The sequence below is a fragment of the Capricornis sumatraensis genome, chromosome 1 (assembly GCF_032405125.1).
Source record: "Capricornis sumatraensis isolate serow.1 chromosome 1, serow.2, whole genome shotgun sequence".
Classification (NCBI taxonomy): Eukaryota; Metazoa; Chordata; class Mammalia; order Artiodactyla; family Bovidae; genus Capricornis; species Capricornis sumatraensis.
In genome coordinates this window covers 76,843,746-76,859,011 of record NC_091069.1, presented here as the reverse complement: position 1 = coordinate 76,859,011, position 15,266 = coordinate 76,843,746, and the positions used below count along the sequence as shown (strand labels likewise).

The window sequence follows — 15,266 nt, the reverse complement described above, 5'->3', positions numbered from 1 at the left end:
AGTATATGTGAGAGGTAATGTATGAAGAATACAGTTGCATGAATTGCTGTGTTCAGTTGTATGACTACCAGACTGTTAATGAGTATTATCTAGGAGAGCGATTCGCTGATGAGTGGTCAGAAAGAGCTTTCATTCTTCATTCTATGTCATGTATTTTTGCTTTCTACTAATGTATTGCTCATGAAATAACTAAAATTTTAAGAATTAATAGCCCTTTATAGCAAATATCTACACATTACACTTTCCTCTAGCTCAGCAGTCCTCAGCCTCTTTGGCACCAGACACTGGTTTCATGAAAGACAACTTTTCCACCGAGAGGGGTGGGGGTGTAGTTTTGCGATGATTCAAGTGCGTTACATTTATTTTGCACTTTATTTCTATTATTATTATATCAGCTCCACCTTAGATTACCTGGCATGAGATCCTGGAGCTTGGAGACCCCTGCACTAGCCATCTACAAGGAAAACATTCATCCCATTTTAGGTTTCATTAAATTTTACACACACACACACACACACTCTAAAATCTCTGCGAAGAAACTGTACTATAGAATATTGAGTATAAAATGAGTAATTCTCTTAAACAGCACCCTTGTTTTTAAAGAACAGGATACTGACTTTTCTCCAAAACTATATTTATTGTTCTTTTTTATTTCAAGGGAAAGTCACAACCCAAATCCCTATCATGGCAATATTTTGCACTACCCATTATATCTTTCTTAACCAGTTTCTTTTTCTATCCATTGTCTTTGACTTTGGTTTTTTACTTGGATTCTTAACTGATGGGCTGTGAGTTTTGTCAGAAAAGTTTAGATACAAATTTTAAGTCATATTTTTCTTAGTCAAATATTAGATATCAAACTGACTATTGTGAAAATTAAAAAGCAACACCTGTAAAACTTAAGAATAATTTAAAGAGTATACTTGTGTATTAAACTATTAAGAAATGTTCTTAAATACAGCACTGAAGCTACAAAAGATTCACAAAGTATAAAATGAGAGCAATTTTGAGCAGTGACAAACTGAGAATGAGTTAAGAGCCATAAAAAGAAACAATATCTTGGATGTATATTCAAATACTACAAGTCAGATTACTGCAGTATTTTGTCATTTATTTAATAGTCATGTATACTCAATTCACTTTAATGAAATGAACATTTAACAAAGAGCTGTCAAGCTTTTAAAAGATTTGATTTTTTCTGGATTAGGTAGATAACAGATTCAGACTTGGCAATGGAATATTTTGCAAACAAAGCCACAATAACCAGTTATTCTTGGGAAAAGTGTGTGTAGTTTGGAGGCTGGCGGTGTGTAACTTCCTGAAACAGCCCAAATGCAGAAGAAAACAAAAATCTGGTTGATAGTTGTTCCTGATTTGATAGTAATAGTCTTTTCATTTGTAGAAATTTTTGAAAAGATCACAAAGTTCCAGAACTCAGGTCTAGTTCAGATTTTCAGATTTAAAACACTGATAGGATTTCCTTAGGATGGCAATGATCAAATAATTAAATAACTTAATGTCCCAGTAAAATTCACATTATATTGGTATTTACTTCAACAATGTAATTATTTACATTAGGAAAGTTAGGAGAGTTGTTGTTTAGTCCCTAAGCCTTGTCCAACTCTTTTGTGACCCTAAGGAGTGTAGCCCACCAGGTTCACAACACACTCAAATTATTGCTCAATAAAAGCATAATCCATGATTATATATATATTTGTAAAAATTAATCAAAATTAGTGGACTCTTTAAATTGCCTTTTCACTTTTCCTCTTTTGAACTCTTCGATAATTTAAGATGGAAAAAAAGACTTAAAAATAGGTCATAATGATATTGCAGCTAACAAAAATAACATTAAATACACTTAATACTTTAATAGTTATTAAAAGTTTCACGTCACAACAACTATTTTGAGTGTAACAAGAGCTTGTTGTAATTTGAATTCATTAGGGCTGAAATAATTGTCCTTTGTTTCTACTTCTCTATATTTTTGCAATACTTACCAGCATTGTTCTCTAATATTAATCAACTCAGATAATTTCAGTTTCCAGCATTCCCCTCTATGGGAACACCTTCTCTTAAAACTTCAAATGCTAAAAAAGGCTTATAAGAAATGGAAAAGACATTGAGAATAATTATGAGGAACACGAGTTTGTCATCCTGAGAGCTAGGGAGATTTGTTTTTCTTTTTTTCGTTTCCCAGGCCTATAACTGAACCGCCAGGTAAAGTCAGAGGTCTTTTTAGGGAGGTTGGGAGAGCTCTCCCGCTTCTCTTTGTATTCCATTTTGCCCTCCACCTTCCTCCTCCCTGCCCCCTCACTCTTTCCTCCAGACCCCATTTCTTCGAGCTTTCAGAGTGGTGCTCTCACTGGTGAAAAAGAAGGGTCAAGATTTTCCAACTTTCCCCAGGGTCCCACCCTTCCCACCTCACCGGCCGCCGCGGGAGGAGGACCGGGCGGACCGGGCGCACACGTGGGAAGAGGGTGGTATCCCAACGGCCGCGTCCCGGGTGGGGGAGGGGAGGGGATCCTGTTCCCTGCCCCCGCCCCCCGGCGGTGACAGCGCGGGGAACCGGCCGGCGGAGGTGAGCCGCCGCGGGCAGAGACCGGGGCGGGGCCGGGGGCGGGGCTGCCAGGTCGAGCAGGTCTGCTCCGCTCTACCGCGCGCCCAAATCGCGCAGTCCGTCGGCCAGCTAGCACGGTCGTCTGACCCCCGAACACCTCGCTGCAGTCCTCTCGACGCGGACCCGCGCGTCCCACGCCTCACGCCGTCCGGCCGGCCAGTGGCTTGCGACGACCTACTCTGTCCGCTCGTCCTCGCGGCAGCCCTCGACCCGCCTGGCGCCCTCGCGCTCTAGCGCCCTGGTCCTCGGCGCGCGCAGCATGGCGCCCCGCCAGGTCCTCGCTTTCGGGCTCCTGGTCGCCGCGGCGACGGCGGCGGTGGCCGCTGCCCAGGAAGGTGAGGAGCGGAGTCGTGGGGATAGGAGGACCGGGGGTCGGGGCGGGGGCGGTGGTGGTGGCGGTCCTCGGTGCCCTAGATGGAGACTGCGGGGAAGGGGCCGCGCTTTCCCGCCTGGAGATGGACGGCGCGGGGCTGCCCAGGCCCCCTGGGGGTGGGAGGTGGCGGGAAGGCGCCCACTCGCGCGGCGGGAGGGAGCAGCCTCGCTTGGCGCTCTGCTCGCCTCTCTGGGAAAATGGCCCAGGGCCGGGTCGGAGGGACCGGTAGGGAACAGCGGCCGCGTTCGCCGCCGCCTCGGCGCGCCCACCTCCTCCGGCCCCTGCGCACTTGAGGTTTTGTCGAGGCGGAAACCTGCCCGGGCCGGGAGGGGACTCTGCCACGGCGGCCTTCGGCCCCGCCCCTCCCCGGGCACCTGCGGCGGGCCCCGGATGTGTCTCAGGCGGGGGCCGGTGACTGCGGCGAGGCCTCAGGGGCCGCTATGCACCTGTGCGGGGCGGGAGGAGGGGAGGCGGGGGACGGGGCGTCCTGCCGGGCCCTGACTACCCGGTGTATGGGTATTTTCTCTTTAAGGATTCTGTCAGTAATGCCAAGTTTATTGTAGCAAATCCAGCTATATCGGTAATCGTAAAGAGTTAAAACAATAATGCCACCATTTTAAAAGAATCCTGTAATTAATAATTAGATATATTTTTCTTTCAGACTTTGCTCTAAACATTACCCTAAACCTAAACACATTGTTTTAGGTCTTGATCCCCTCCGTCCTCACCCCCCACATTGTATTCAATTTTCCCTCTCCTTTAGTCTTGAAAAACACGATTAAAATGATATAAAACAATCTATAGCCGGGAAGGTCGCATCATTATCCTAATCTTGGACGTGTAATTTGATTCCAGGTTTTCTTACTCTGGAATAAACATCTTGGCCGCCATCTCTTGATTTATTTGTAAGGTGGTGGCTAGCAGTGAGGTGTCGTTTAACCAGATTTCTGGAGAGGCTTTTATTTTTATAGTCTCACCAACAGGGTTCGGCCTAATTCATTATACTTTCAAAATAATGCAGTTTAATCAACTCATGTTATTTCAAGTTCAGTCTGAGACTGAATACTTGATTTTAAATTGCTTTATAGTGGGAATTCTCTGGCGGTCCAGCGATTAAGACTCAATGCTTCCACTGCAGAAGGCTCTGGGTAGGACCTCTAGGTTGGGGAACTAAGATTCCGCATGCCCTGCGGCAGGACCAAAACAAATTGCTTTAAAGTGATAACAGCTGCTGTAGGAGTATGTTCAGAAAGTGTGTGCCTGATTGTCGTTTTAAAATTTCACGATGTTTAGGCATAACTTTCTGAATATTGAGCTTTAAGCCAACTTTTTCACTCTCCTTTTTCTGGCGTGCTACAATTCATGGGGTCGCAGAGTCGGACACAACTGAGCGACTGAATGGAACTGAACTGAGGCATAACTTTGTTCTCTGAGCAGGTATATAGCATAGTGCAGTGTAAGATTTTTAACTCCTTGAGGACAGCCACTAGACTTTCTTTTTGTGACCCCAATACTGAGTTTAGTGATGGACAGATTGTATAGGTGGTTCATATTGATTATAATTTAAACAGGGAAAATTAAAGACAACTTGAGATATGAAGTTTCAATATATCAGTTCTTCAGCCTGTTAAAGTTAGTGTTTGCTTATAATCTCACACTCTCTTATCTAGACTAATAAAAGAAATTAAATGGCCTTGTCAGTTTGAAGTTAAAATGAGCTTTTGAGATAGTCAAAAATATAAATATTAAACTGACATCCAGGATGGGCTGCTTAATAGCACTTTCAAAATCAGATACTAGGATTTAATTTAGTTAGGAAAGAGGTACCTCCCAATTCAATTGAAAATATAATTTTTCCAAGACACAAAATTGTCCAGGGACTGAGTACTTTTCCATTAAGTCTCAGAAGAAGTATCTTTTATTAATTAAAGGGTGAGAAGAGGGAAGTAATGTGAGTTATTCATAGATCCTAGAATTGGCATTTTAAACTTAATTTTTACTTTATATTGGGATCTAGTTGATTTATAACATACTAGTTTCAGGTATATAGCAAAGTGGTTCAGTTATACAGGTACATATATCCATTTTTTCAGATTCTTTTCCCATATAGGTTATCAAAAAATACTGAGTAGAGTTCCTGTGCTATACAGTAGGCCCTTATTGATTATTTTAAATATAGTAGTGTGTTGTTGATTTTGAGGAAGAGTCATGACCAGCAGGCGAGTGTTTAGCAGGACAGGAGGGAAGAAGCTGAGTCTGGGAGTATCATGAAGGCAAAGCCGAATCTGGTGTTTGGAGGGTTTGTTCTTGGTTTAAAAAAGAAAAGTAGGAAAGCATGCAAATTAGACTGCCTATTTAGCATTGTGTCAGCCACTTCAATTGTAGCTGAAATGTTAAACATTCAGGACCACTCTTCAGGCTGTGTCCTGTAACTTGGGGATTATTGTCAGAACATAACTTAGCTGATTCAACATCAGAGTTGATAGTTGCATCCTCATTTTTAAAGTGGATTTTTTCCCCCCACCAGGATGTGTGTGTGAAAACTACAAACTGACTACAAACTGCTCTGTGAACACGCTCGGTCAGTGCCAGTGTACTTCAGTTGGTACTCACCATTCCGTCATTTGCACAAAATGTGAGTAGAATATCCTCATTGCCTTTAAGTTTTATTTGATTTATACTTCTTTAATTGGTATGTCTTGAGGTGGAAGTGTTTAATTGGCTCAAATCTGAATCATGCTATTTTGTCAACATTGTCTCATCTTTGAAGTTTCTTACAATTTAGAAAGTGAACATGAAAACTTATAAAAATCTGTAATAATCTTTGGCCCTAGGAATTTGGAGTGAATTAAATTTTTTCTTTAAACACAAAACTGCAGTTATTTTTCAGTTTGGGATGATACTTTCCTTTCAGTGGCTACTAAATGCTTGGTGATGAAGGCAGAAATGAGTCGCTCAAAGTCCGGGAGAAGAGGGAAACCAGAGGGCGCCATCCAGAATAATGACGGGCTCTATGATCCCGAGTGTGACGACAAAGGGCTCTTTAAAGCCAAGCAGTGCAATGGCACCTCCACGTGCTGGTGTGTGAACACTGCTGGGGTCAGAAGAACTGATAAGGACAGTGAAATCTCCTGCTCCGAGCCAGTGAGGACCTAGTGAGTTGGGCTGCCTCTATATTACTTGTTTTCATGCTTTTTGAATTCATTTAATTAAATGTACTTTTGAATATGTAATGTGATTTTGTGATTTAGAATTCAAAAGATAGAAAAGAGTGGACAGTGACAATCCCATCTCAATCCTATCCCATCTCAACCCCCTAGTTGCTCAGTTTACTTCTGTAGAATTCATGTCACATGCCATAACCTTCCAGAGATCTTCTGTGAATTTACTAGCAATGTATTATATCTTATTTTTAAATGTTTTTCCTTTTGCTTATATATTTTTACTTAACACTGTTCAGTATTTTAAAGTCGGATTGGTGTTCAGTGTACATGAACAATTTAAGCTACTCATATATTTGCTTATTTATTGTATTTTAAAGTGAGATATGGTTGTTTTAGGGATTATGTAATGAAGAGGAATGGAAACACACTCCAGCTAGTTTAAGCCAAAAAGATTTTATTGGGAGAGACTGAGACTGGAAAGTTACCCTAGCCAAGGCAGGCACTCTCTCCACTTCTGTCTTCTGGAGGCCTGTGGTCACTGTTCTGTTTTCTCTCAGTGCCTTTTTGTCTTTTCACTTGAATGTGGCCCAACATGATCAGCTAAGCCTTGGCTTTACGTGATCTTGACTGTGGTGGCCAGAAGGTCTATGTTAGAATGGCTGACAATGTCTGAGGGCCAGGGAAGAAATGAAGGGCATATCTATAGTATAGATCCTTTTTCTGTTAATTTCCTTGTAATTCCATGTGGGAATTTTGGTATTAGCTTATTAAGAAAATAATATAAAAGGCAGAGTTGTTATGTTTAATCAATTCTGTCTCTTTATAGCTGGATCATCATTGAACTAAAACACAAAACAAGGGAAAAACCTTATGATCTTCAAAGTTTGCAGTCGTAAGTGCTATTAAATGCATTATATTTGTACAGTTGATACTCAGATCTTCCATCTTACACCGTTAGATAAAGTCTCATTACTTTTTCATATTTCTGAAACACAGGATAATATAAATAGTATTTTTTAACTTTAAAAGATAGAGGTATAAGAATTGTACAGATTCTTACACAGTAACCTTTGCTCAGATTCACCAGTGAAGATTTTGCCATATTTTATGAGTATGCATGTGTGTGTGTACTTTCTGTGTCGATCTGTGTATAAATATTATTTCTGCAGAACCATTTGAGAGCAAATTCTAGATAACATGCATCCTGGTCCCTAAATACTATAGTGTATCTTTTCCTAGAAAAAAAAGGCATTCTCTGACATAATCACTGTACAGTTATCAAATTCAGGAAATTTAACATTAAACCACATTGTTCCAGTTTTCCCAATATTTTTTGTGGCAAATTTTTCCCTTCTAACTCAGAACCCAGTCTATGATCATGCATTTAGTTGTTAGGATCGTTCAGTCTCTTTAAATATGGAACACTGCTTTGGCCTTTGTGTTTCCAGTAAAACTGAAAATTTTAATATTCAAATTATAAACCATGACATTGATATTTTTGAAGAGTATGGCCAAATTATTTTATAGACTGTCCTTCAATTTTGGATTGGTCTCATGTTTCCTCATAATTAAATACAAGTAATGCATTTTTGACAAAAAAACTACTTACAATGATCTTGTGTCCCTCTCAGTACTTCACACTGGGAGGCACACAAGGTCAGCTTGTGCCTTCACTAGTGATGTTAACTGTGGTCGGGGTCCATGAGGTTTCTCCTCTGTGGAGTTACCATTTTTCTCTTTGTAATTAATGTAATCTGTGAGCAGGTACTTGGATACTGTGTAAATGTCCTGTTTCTATTAAAACTAGAACTCAACAGTTTTTGCATCATTGTGAATTATTATTTTTGGAATATGGATTATTTTGATGATAGTTGCAAAATGGCATAATTTTTTTTCTATTTACAGTGCACTCAAGGAGGTAATCACAAATCGTTATCAACTGGATCCAAAATATATCACAAATATTCTGGTGAGATTTTTTTTGTTTTGAAGCAGATGGGCTTTAACAGAGAGTTGGTTGGACAGTCTGGTTAGGGTATGATTTTTGATAGTGGTTGAACTGTATTTGAATAACACTGTAAGCCCTGGGCTCTTATCTAAAGAATCCCCTGTTATTGCTTTTCTTCCATACTCTTGTAAAACCTCAGTTTACCCTTACAGAAAAGGTAGTGTCTCTTAAGTTTCCCCAGCACATGCCAGTCTTTTTACCTTGGAAAATCTCTCTCTCTCGTTGCTTTTGGCAATATTTATTTTTGTTGTTATTGTTGTTCAATTGCTCAGTTGTGTCTGATTCTCTGCGACCCCATGGATTGCAGCAGGCCAGGCTTCCCTGTCCTTCATTATTGACTGGAGTCTGCTCACATTCATGTCTGCTGAGTCAGTGATGCCATCCAGCCATCTCATCCTCTGTCACCCGTTTCTGCCCTCAGTCTTTCCTAGCATCAGGGTCTTCTCTAGTGAGTCGCTCTTCACATCAGGTAGCCAAAGTATTGGAGCGTCAGCTTCAGCATCAGTCCTTCCAGTGAATATTCAGGGCTGATTTCCTTTAGGAGTGACTAGTTGCTTTAGGATTGACTACTTACTTTAGGATGCTACTTAGTCCTATTGTCTTTGGTTTCAGGAGCTAGTCTTTAACCAGTTAGCCCTTCCTTAATTCTTTCAACTCTACTTGAAAAATGCTCGAATAGTGTGATGGAATTCTTTCAAGGCAAAAAATTGATATCATTTTTTAAAAGACTTTTTGGTAGGGATATGTTTTTTTCCTTCCTAAAAGCAGAACATGGTAAATGCTTTTGGATTGCATTTCTTTAGCATTTTAGTAAATGAGGTACTTTAATATCTTGTTCAAAATCTTTTCAGGAAAAGAAAATTCTCTTTTGAAAAAAAACTATAATTATCTTTGTTTGCATTGCTATTTTATTCTATCCCTTGGATTGATTTAAAACCTTCCAAAGATTTTGATGTTATTGTTAATGATAAACCAAATTATCCACTAATGACAAGAAACACCAGCGTATGCAGGTTACAGACAGTCAAACACTGAATATTCTGATTGTTGAACAATGATATATTCATAGTTTTTGTTATAGTAAGATTAATTTGTATTTTTTACTCCCCGCCCCGCCAGTATGAGAATGATGTTATCACTATTGATCTGGTACAAAATTCTTCTCAGAAAACTCAGAATGATGTGGATATTGCTGATGTGGCTTATTATTTTGAAAAAGATGTGAGTATAATCTTTATTTTATCCCCGTTTTAGAAATGTCTTTCATCTATTTCTCTACTTTTAGATCAACCATTATGAATAAATCTTCTCCAAGTGGTTCTCATGTGGCAATTAACTTTGTCCTCCTTTTCGTTCACATGCACCTTTCTTATACACTTTTTTACTTGTTCGTATATTTATGCCTTTTTATCAAACTGTTATGCCTAGAATATCTTCTCTCTTACGATTCTTGTTACCTCTTTGGCAGTTATATAGCTTGTGAGTCGTCTTCCCTATTATAATTTCTATGAACAAGAGATTCTGTAAAAATTGCTGTTTAACTGGTGGGATTAAAATGTGTGTTTAAACTTTAATATACTAAAGTGAGCTATTTTCTGATGAAATTTGGGATTCACTTTAAAATAACCAGGCTAGGGAATTACCTGGCCATCCAGTGGTTAGGACTCTGTGCTTTCACTGCCAAGGGCCCAAGTTCAATCTCTGGTCATGGAGCTAAGATCTCATAAACTGTCCAGTGTAGCCAAGAAAACCAAAAAAGTACCCAGGCCAAGGGGAGGCTAGGGGGTTGGGAGAGAAGGAAGAATAGATAAAATTGGCCCTGTTTATATATTATTGAAACTGCGTAATAGGTATATGGACCTCATTATACTATAATTTTTACTTTTATATATGTTTGGAAATTTCCTGTCATAAATTTTTTTTTTTTTTTTTTTAATTTCAATGGGTGAGACTGTTATCACCAAAACCATAAAGATTCTTGGCAGCAGTTCTTTTGGTACATAATTGGCACATAATTCATGGCTGTGGTAGGTTTTTCTTAACTATTTTAAATTGCTTTTCTCCTCAATATAGGTTAAAGATGAATCCTTGTTCCATTCCAAAGGGATGGACCTGAAAGTAAATGGGGAACTACTGGATCTGGATCCTGGTCGAACTTCAATTTACTATGTTGATGAAAAACCACCTGAATTTTCCATGCAGGGTCTACAAGCTGGTATTATTGCCGTCATTGTGGTTGTGGTAGTAGCAGTTATTGCTGGAATCATTGTGCTGGTGAGTTTGGAACAAGTAAAATTTCATTTAAGGATCTTTTCTTTCAAGAAATGGTGATAATATGAAAGAGCCTCAACCATGTTCAAAATAAGTTAATGAAACAAAATCTTCATTTGTGTACTCCTTTATGCTGAATGAATTTCTGGCCCCTTTTGGTAAAATAGTCTGCCTTATGAAGCAAGAAAGGATGCTGATCTGAGAAAAGCTTATAGCTGAGCCCTTCACAGGTCGGTTATGTTGCCAGTGAGTATCCAGTGGCCTTTAGGTGTCCTCACTGCACACAGGAGTACAATTTAACACTCTTGCCAGGTTAAGTGCCAAATAGTCTGAATTTCCAAACCACTCAGTAAGATGAAACTGCATTTCACTGAACACACTGTGGACACATGTTAACACTGAAACACAGTGTTAGCATAAAAAAGAGTTAAAAGAGATAAACATGAAGCCACAGTTTAAATAAAACAGTAAATTGAACTTAGCAGTGCTTCAGAAGAAGACCATATCACCTGAGGAAGCAGGGTTTGTTGTAGATACGTAAGGAAATCTTACCAACGTGACAGAATAAAGACATAGATTTGAGGGTATATGACAGCTTACAGTTTTTTGGTATCCATCTGGAAGAAAACAAAAGATGGATTCCTATTTCACCCCACCAGAGCTGGCCACATTGCTCAGCTGTGTGTGAATAGCACCTTCTGAAGCACAGCAGCACAAAAGGAGTGGGCCAGTTCACTCGTGTTCAAACACAAATTCTGGATGGGTTATAGTTCAAAATGTTAAAGAGTAAAATAAGTCTCAAAATTAATTTATGAAATGTTTGTACAACCTTGTAGTAAAAGAAACCAAGTAAGGTGGGAAATCTGGAGTCCATGAAGGAAGTCATATATTTGACTTCATTGAAATTAAGTATTTTATATGGCAGAGATGCTGTAAAGTGAAAAAAAAAAATGTATATCAATGATAGGCTCAGGGAAAATATTCACTATGAATAAAACAAACAAAGGTTATTATGCATAATATATAAAGAGTTCTTACAAACTGATGAAACTAAAGAAAGAAATGGTAATAGGTGTGAGTAGACAATTTACAGAAAAGGAATTCCAGACGGCAAATAAATACATGAAAGGTTGATCATAGGAATCTAATTGTCCTACAGAAATAAAAGCACAAGTAATAAGGAAGCATGGTCATGGTCATGTATTTTGTTGCTAGTAAGGATGAATCTGGAAACAGCCTCAGTATACATCCAGGGGAGAATGGATAAGTAAACTCTGGGGCATCCATGCTGTGGAATAAAATGGCTACTAAAGAGAAAGAGTTCTATCCATAGCTTTTGATCTGGAAGAGTTCCTGTGATGTGGATACAGGCTTTGTAAAGAGGGAAATTATATTGCATGGTCCCATTTTTAGACCCCCAAAACTTACATGCATACATGTTATATTTGTATTAGGACGGAACAAGATGTGGAAGAATGAACAGTAGGCTGTTAAATTTCACTGAAGATTGTTCATTGTTTTCTTGATGCATTTAAAACCAATATCTATGGATTTTAAAATTAAATTTGTTCAGATCAGAATTGTGTTCATTAAAAGTATGTATGTCAATTTAGACTAACTTTTTGTTTGGGTAGCAGTCCTCAAATAGTAATCATTTTTCTTCCACTTAGGTTGTGTCCAGAAAGAAAAGCATGACAAAGTATGAGAAAGCTGAGGTAAGTGGGTTATTTAATTAAAAGGCCCTTGTTTAATTTCTTATTCCTCATAATCACTATACCTTCTAGACACTAATGGATCTCAACTACACTTGAGTCCCTACAGTGTAGACCTTAGGATCTTAGGGAGAGTCTCACAGTACAGACCAGATTATATTGAATTCTGACCACTTAATACCTGGGTGAGTTGTTTAACTTCCTTTAAGCCTCCATGTTTCCTTTATCTGTAAGATGGGATGATAGTACAGACCCTTTGTAAGGATTAAATAGAGTGATCTGTATAAAGTGTCAATCCCACGCTTGCCACACAGCGAGATGTTTGCCATCTGGAGTAGTTGTCATTACCTTGTCTTGGTTCTGTCTACAATTAATTTTGCAACCTGAGACAAAAATCATTTAATTTTAAAGTTCAATTCCCTCACCCATAAAAAAGACTGATAATAGAAAATGGTTCTTCCTTAAATTTTTAGCTTACCTTCTACTTCTGTCTGACTGGCCATCTTATCACTAAAAAGCAATTTGGGGACTTCCTTGATGGCTCAGTGGTAAAGAATCTGCCTGCCAATGCAGGATACATGAGTTCAATCCCTGATCCAGAAAGATCCCACATGCCGCAGAGCAACTAAGCCCATGTGCCTCAACTTTTAAGCCTGTGCCCTGGAGCCTGGGGACCCCAACTACTGAAGCCCTGGAGCCCTAGAGCTTGTACTCTGCAGCAAGAGAAGCCACTGCAGTGAGAAGCTCGGGCACTGAAACTAGAGAGTAAGCCCTGTTCTCCACAACCAGAGAAAGACCCGGCACAGCCAAAAATACATAAATAACTAAAGTTCTTTAAAAAAAAAAAAAAAAAAGCAATTTGGATCATGTATTCAATGTATATTTCCTTGTAGTACACTTTTAAAAAAATTTTAATGTCATAAATGTGGAAGAGAATTTTCTTGCTTTTTGTTTTTTAAGCTATTTTCAGAATGAACAAAAAATTAAATTATTAAAATTTTTTTTTCTCTTTTCCCCTCTTATTTCAGATAAAGGAGATGGGTGAGATGCATAGGGAACTCAATGCATAACACTAGTTTGAAGAATAACTACAAGAAGGGAAATTAGTAAACAGACTCAGATTATAAACATGCGCATGGGGCAAAGAGAAGATCTTTGAAGACCACTGTTGTGTTGTTAGTTAACCTCATATGTTTGTACTAGTTAAACCTGTACTCAAAATATAAACAGTTTGAAATTGACTTTACCAATCTTAAAATTTGACTACAAGTGTCCTATAGATACAGATCTAAAACCCAGAATTTGGACTGATAGTTTGAATTATTTATGCCTAACATTGAAGGGCATGCATTAAATATGCTTCCACAGTAGTATGAATGACTACTGTCTTGTCCATTTGTGATTAAATAGCTGCTTTCCTACTTACTTTGAGTCTTGTACATATAACTTTTTTTATGAACTATGAAATAAACATTAAAAAGTTTCTTAACTTTTGAATCACACTGAATCAAATTTCATAGTATACACATAAGATAATAGGTTAAGAAATGCTCTCAATGCTAGCTACAAATTAGAATTTGCATGAGTCCTTATAATCACGGATGTATGCTTATATGTGTGCTAAGTGGGTTGGCATTTCCTCCTCCAGATAATCATGTATACTCAATATAAAATTTATAATGTAATGTATAACTTCTACACAGAAAAAACAAGCAATTTTATTCTGAATCCATCTAAGATTCTATTTCAGACAAAGTGGCATTTTGGCAGACTAATACCTTAAGGCTGCATTGATGGACAGTGTTGTGGAACGTGAATTCCATGTTTGGTTGTATTAGAAGCACCAGTTTTTCAATGGAATAATTATGGTACAAACACATTTTATATGAAGTTAAAGTATCCTGAAATATTTTGCTTTTTGATAAGAAACTTTTGAAAATACTATGAAAATTTTAAAAGCTGTATTTAAGCATTTACCTACGATTTTTATCCCTTCCGTAGTAGGCAGAATTCTAGGATGGCCCCTAAGATTTCTTACCCATGATATATATGCTCTATAGAATTCCTTCCCTTGGAGTGTGGGCAGGATCTGTGATATGATAAGGTGATAACTCCCGAGATTCAGTTACATGGCAAAGGCAAAGGGATTTTCCAGATGCAGTTATGATCCCTCTTCACTTGACTCAAAAGGGAGATTACAAAAGAGTGCCTGAAAGTAGGAGACAAAAAGCGGAAGTAGATGTACTTTCTTGTTAACTGTAAAGCAGACTGCCATGTTTTGGAGAGAGTTGCGTATCAGGAAATGGCTGGGCAACCGTGGCTGCTGAGGGCCTCAGTCGCTCAACCATGGAAGTGAATTCTCAAATGAGCTCAGAAGAGGACTACGGCTCTTGATGAGATTGCACCCTGGTGACATTTTCACTGCAGTCTTGAGACCCTGATGAAAACACACTATGCTTGGACTCCTTTCTCAGAAAGTGAAGTGATAAATGTTTATTAAGATGCTAAATTTGTCATAATTTGTTATGCAGCAACAAAAATCAGTCCTCGAAAGTAATGAGAACTTTAAAGACAAATAGACAAATATGAAAATGGTAGATAAAAGGAACAGCCATTACCCTAGCTCTGAGACAGCACCCAGAGAAGAAACCGTATACACCCTGGGCTGGAGTTCAGACCTGGGAGAGGGCTGATGAAGAGACCTGTGGCTCGATCAAGAGCAGAGAAGTCCCTGTGGTGCTGCACTGGCAGAACTTGTCGAAAATCTTTTGGAATTTACTGGAAAAATTTGCCCTCAAGAACAGGAGTCATCAAACTACAGCCTGCAGCCTGGTCTATCACTTGTTTTCAAAACTGGGAGCTAGAAGGTTTTTGCAGTTTTAACTGGTTGAAGAAAAATGGAAAGGATATTTCACTATATGTAAAATATTACACGGAATAAAAATTTCAGTGTCCACAAAGTTACTGGAGCACTGCTACACTCACTTGTTCATGTGTTGAGTGTGGCTGTTTTTCACTACAAGGGCAGCTAATTGTGACAGACTGACCTAATGGGAAGTAAAGCCTCACTACTCCGGCCCTTTACAGAAGTTTGTTGACCCCTGTTCTAGGGTGCTAA

The 15,266-nt window shown here is 38.9% G+C and overlaps 1 protein-coding gene across 1 annotated transcript; it reads left to right on the top strand.

Moving 5' to 3' along the window:
* The first annotated feature begins 2,842 nt into the window (after positions 1–2,842).
* Positions 2,843–15,035, top strand: EPCAM (epithelial cell adhesion molecule). The gene is made up of 9 exons (XM_068973641.1): positions 2,843–2,955; positions 5,521–5,628; positions 5,908–6,148; positions 6,984–7,049; positions 8,063–8,126; positions 9,285–9,386; positions 10,239–10,439; positions 12,107–12,151; positions 13,177–15,035. The coding sequence occupies exons 1-9, from the start codon at positions 2,880–2,882 to the stop codon at positions 13,216–13,218; spliced, it is 945 nt and encodes a 314-aa protein (XP_068829742.1). The 5' UTR covers positions 2,843–2,879; the 3' UTR covers positions 13,219–15,035.
* Positions 15,036–15,266: the final 231 nt, after the last annotated feature.